This window comes from Bison bison, unplaced genomic scaffold (genome assembly GCF_000754665.1).
Source record: "Bison bison bison isolate TAMUID 2011002044 unplaced genomic scaffold, Bison_UMD1.0 scf7180017864518, whole genome shotgun sequence".
Taxonomy (NCBI): domain Eukaryota; kingdom Metazoa; phylum Chordata; class Mammalia; order Artiodactyla; family Bovidae; genus Bison; species Bison bison.
This window is the reverse complement of record NW_011495071.1, coordinates 6,835,158-6,839,517: the sequence shown is the minus strand read 5'-3', so window position 1 is coordinate 6,839,517 and position 4,360 is coordinate 6,835,158. Positions and strand designations below refer to the sequence as shown.

The window sequence follows — 4,360 nt, the reverse complement described above, 5'->3', positions numbered from 1 at the left end:
CGTTCTGACTGATGTGAGGTGGTACCTCAATGTAGATTTGTATTTCTGGTAATACTTAGTGATAATGAGCATCTCTGTTTGTCTTTGTAGAAATGTCTATTTAGGTCTTCTGCCCATTTTTCAGTTGGGTTGTTTAGTGTTTTGTTCAGTTTGGCTAGATTTTGCTATTAACCCCATTTTAAAGAGATGAGACTCAAGGCACACAGGGGATAAAGTGAACCTTTGATTCACACTTCCACTGCATTTAAACCTGAGCAGGACCCCTCAAGAGCAGATGCCCCTCTCCTCCATGATGAAAAATGGCGTTACACTGCCCTTCCCTGGGCCCTCTGTATGTACCTGCTGGAGGTGGCAAAGCCAATCAGGGAGGCAGGAGAGGAAGACTGGAGATGCGGGAGGAAAGGAGGAACGAGATGTTCCAGCTCATCGACACTGCTGAGGGCAGGTGCTATTTTTTTTAAACCATCACTTCCCTGCCTTCCCCAAAGAAGCTGCTGGAGGAACAGGCGGCAAGAGCTGCCAGCACCCCTCCCCATCCAAGCCCTGTGTTAGGCCACTGGATGAGGCAGCTCCCCACCCAGGGCAGACCTCTCAGTCACCAAATCTGAGACAGCCACCCTGCTTCATCCCTGGACTGTGCATTCGGGCTTCAAGCTTTTGACCAGGGAAGACACGGGCCCAGAAAGGACCTGTTGAGGTCACAGAGCTTGAAAATGTCAGAGCGAAAAGTAAACCCAGGTGTCCTAAGGCCAGGGTTATTTCCCCACTCCCCATACAGCCATTCTGTGTGGAAGCTTCCATGGTAGAGGGGCTATAATCATGCCCAATAGGTCTCCCTTAAGAAAAAGAGGAAATAAACATATCACAGAAGAGCTCTGGGAAACTGTCCGATCCCCACAGTAGGAATGACCTTTATCCCACCTGTAAAAGGGAAGTGAGTCAGAACAGTTTCTTTTTTTTTTTGTATTTGTATAAAATCCCCAGAAAGAACTGGTATATTTGTTACCTTCAAGATGGCCCATGGATGAACTGACTTTTGTACCAGTTAAATACAAAGCCATGTGAATGCAGAGGCTGTTCAAAATAAATATCCTTTTTAAAACCCTCTTTCCTGAAGCCCCAGTCAGGACTGCTGAGGTCTGGTCTCACCTCTGCTGCACCGACTGTACTTCTGGCCTCTCCCGGAATCTCTTTTGGGCCACCTCCTCCACGGTGAGATCCGAGTGGGCTGAACAAGTCATCTGCAGGCTCCTCTCAGCACCTTTCTCCCTCCCATCCTCAGAGCGGCTCAGACTCAAAAGGCTAGGTACCTTTGTATGTTTGTCTTTACGTTGGTCTTCTTTTGCAAGCCCATGAAATGCAAATTTCTCAGCTGGTTCTTCTGGCAATTTTGTTGCTATAAATCCAAGACCACACAGGCTATTCACACCACTGGAGCAGGAAAAAAACCCACCTGACTTTGCCAGCTTAGAACTTCAGAGAGCTCACCTTTGCGTGAAGAAACAGGGTCGAGTAGCCCCTGGGAAGTGGCATGGTGAGTCTCCGGCTGGTAGGTGGAGCTGGGGCATGATGAGGGAGAACTCAGCTGGGGGCTAAGTGCCCCCAGCACTACTCCAAAGGGCAGAGTGCTCTGAGGACACAGCCACGAGGTGTGAGGCTCCGTGCTTGTAGGGAGCTTCAGGCATTTAAACTCCAGGAGTTCAACTCCAGGACTTCAGGCCCTGGTTTTCTCACTCACAGAAATGGAGCTGAAACTAACTACATAACAGGTTTGTTGGGATTAGATTCAACAGTGCGGTATTCTTTTTGAAAAATATTTTATGCGTGGCTTTGCTGGGTCTTCGTTGCTGCGGGTGGGCTTTCTCTAGTTGCAAGGCATGGGCTCTAGAGCACAGGCTTGGTAGCTGTGGCTCACAGGCTTAGCTGCTCCACAACATGTGGGATCTTCCTAGACCAGGGATCCAACCTGTGTCTCCTGCACTGGCAGGCAGATTCTTTATCACTGAGCCACCAGGGGAGCCCTAGGTGTTCTGTGAATGTTCATTTCCTTCCCTTTATTCTTAAGCAGAAGGAAGCAAAGGCCTTCAAAAAGGAGACACATTCACACAGCTACTGTGTAGCAAATGGACCTGCAGAGATTTAATTGATGTATAAAACACAGGATTGTCACCAAAGTTGGTTGCAGCACATGAGCTATTCCCGAAGCACACAGAATGAACAAAAATGGACATCCTATGTGGTAGACCAATGCCAAAAAAGTACCTGGGGGTAAACAAGCCAATGGGATCTCAGTTCCTTATCCAAAGAAATGAGGGGTGGAGAGGTGGTTTCTATGCACTGGAGAGGCAGGGGAACCCCCACCACTTTCAAGACAAGCAAAGGGGGTGCATTTTATTTAAACGATGGGGCAGATGTTAAGCACTGCCTGCATGTCCCCTCAAGGAGCCTGCTGATGTGGGAAGGGTGGCAGGGTGCTGTGCTAGACAGCAGGCATAGGCCCAGCCCCTCACCTCCTTCAGAACAAGTCTCCAGGCTCTGAGAAGGGGCGGCAGGGACGGCACAGGTGGAAAAGACAGACGGAAACAACACACATATATACCCGAGGTGATCCAGGAAGAGGAAACCATGGTGAGCCCTCCCAGTCTCCTCCCGTGGCTCACTGGCTTCCTGGAAGCTGGGTGCCCGAGACCTGAGAATGTAGCTAGGATGCTCTGGGGAGGAGCCCCAGGACGGGGGGAAGGAAGTGCTCCTGAGGAAAGCCCCTGAGGAAAGCCCAGGACGAGCAGAGAGAAGACAGCTGGCAAAACTTCTGGGGCCAGCCTCCAGCCACCGCCCACAGGGCTCTGGGCCCAATCCTGAGATAAGTCAAAAGGTGAGACAGAGTGCTCAGGAAAGGGGACATTAAAAAAAAAAAGGCTTGATGTCTATAGGGCTGAGGTATTAGAGAGGCGGGCCCTGGTCCCAGAGTACAAACATGCCGGGGGGACTTTGTTCTGGGGAGTGAGGGACCACATATGTGACCCTGGGAGCTCCAAGCGGGCCCCACAGGTCCAACAGACTGACTCTACTCCAAAGGAGTCCCCTGGCCTCTGAAGCAGGAGCTCCTCCACCGCCAACTCTGCCCCCGCTGCCCTACATCAGTGTTGCCAGGTTCACGCAGAAGTCACACAGGGCAGCCTGAGATGCTACAGGCTAGGGGTGGCTTACTGTTCCCGGTGACACCATCCGTTTCCCCTGGTGCCCCGGGGCTCCTTTAAGTTCCCAGTGAGGCAAGCAGCACAGAGCGGGGCCGGGAGGATGCTTTATCAGGGGAGTAACGTGCAGGCAGCAAGTAGGGCACATAGTCTGGGTGCAGAAGAGGCCAGGCTGCCCCCCGGCTCAGCGCCTCAGTAGTGATAGATTTTCAGTCTGTTGTTCTCATCCAGGTCCAGCTGCAGGAAGCTAGAACCAGCCGCTGGCTTGGGCACCGAGGAGAAGAGAGGTCTGGCCACAAGGTGAAGGAGAACTCCGCAGTCAGCTGAGCACGGTTGGGGAGGAGTCACAGGCCAGACGGGACCCTCCTGGGACGCCCCCACCCTGCCTAGGGCCCACCTGCCCTGGCAGTTAGAGCGGGAAGGGATCAGGGTTTGGGAGGCAGCTAAAAGGATACAACTTGGGGTCATTCTTGTAATGTTCTAGCCACTTTCGGTTAGCCGCGATCATGTCCTGCAAGTTAGAGGCGCCCACCTGCGGGACTCGGGAAGAGGGATGCTGCAGGCGGCGGAGCTGCTCACTGCAGGGAGGGGAGAGGAGGCAGGAGCACAGCAAGAGTGCCCCTCTGGGGTGAGGAGCATCCATTTCCAAAAGGGAAGAGGGTGGAGCCCCCATCCTGGATGAATGCGCCCGACTTCAAGGCTCCCACGTCTGCCTGTGCCCAGCCAATCTCATCAGCAAACACTTTCCTCTCTATCAACTCAAATACCTTCCCAGCATCAGCTCCCAAGCTGGCTAAAGGGTGAGAGGGGCTGTGTTTATGGTTGGGGGCCTGCAGGGACACATCAAGGAGGGGTACATTTGGCAAGGAATAAGATGAAGGGGAAATTAATAACAAGTTTCAATAATTGCCCATCTGTCTCCCCCACAGGGAGCCCCCACTCCCTCCAGATGTTGCTCAGCAGGTCTGGGGGAAGAACGGAGCCGTGTGCAGCAGACAAACAGCTCAGGGCAGAGACGAAGGCCTCACTCCACGGCCAGATCCCATCTCTTCCCAGGGTGCCACTGGGCAGCTTCCTCATGGGGCTGGCTCAGGTAAGGCCAGCCTGCCCCCACTGGCTTCATGGCCTGGGGGACCTGCCTAACGTCTGGGTGATGTGACAGGGCC

The 4,360-nt window shown here is 53.1% G+C and overlaps 1 protein-coding gene across 1 annotated transcript in view; it reads right to left on the bottom strand.

The window, feature by feature from the left end:
• Positions 1 to 2,113: 2,113 nt before the first annotated feature.
• The window catches only part of CEP164 (centrosomal protein 164kDa), a 72,448-nt gene continuing 70,201 nt past the window's right edge, over positions 2,114 to 4,360 (bottom strand). The window contains exons 32-33 of the mRNA XM_010830643.1: positions 3,650 to 3,772; positions 2,114 to 3,483 (exon numbers count right to left, since the gene is read on the bottom strand). Of these exons, the coding sequence (XP_010828945.1) occupies positions 3,387 to 3,483; positions 3,650 to 3,772 (220 nt within the window). The 3' untranslated portion in view covers positions 2,114 to 3,386. The remainder of the gene's footprint in view (positions 3,484 to 3,649; positions 3,773 to 4,360) is intronic.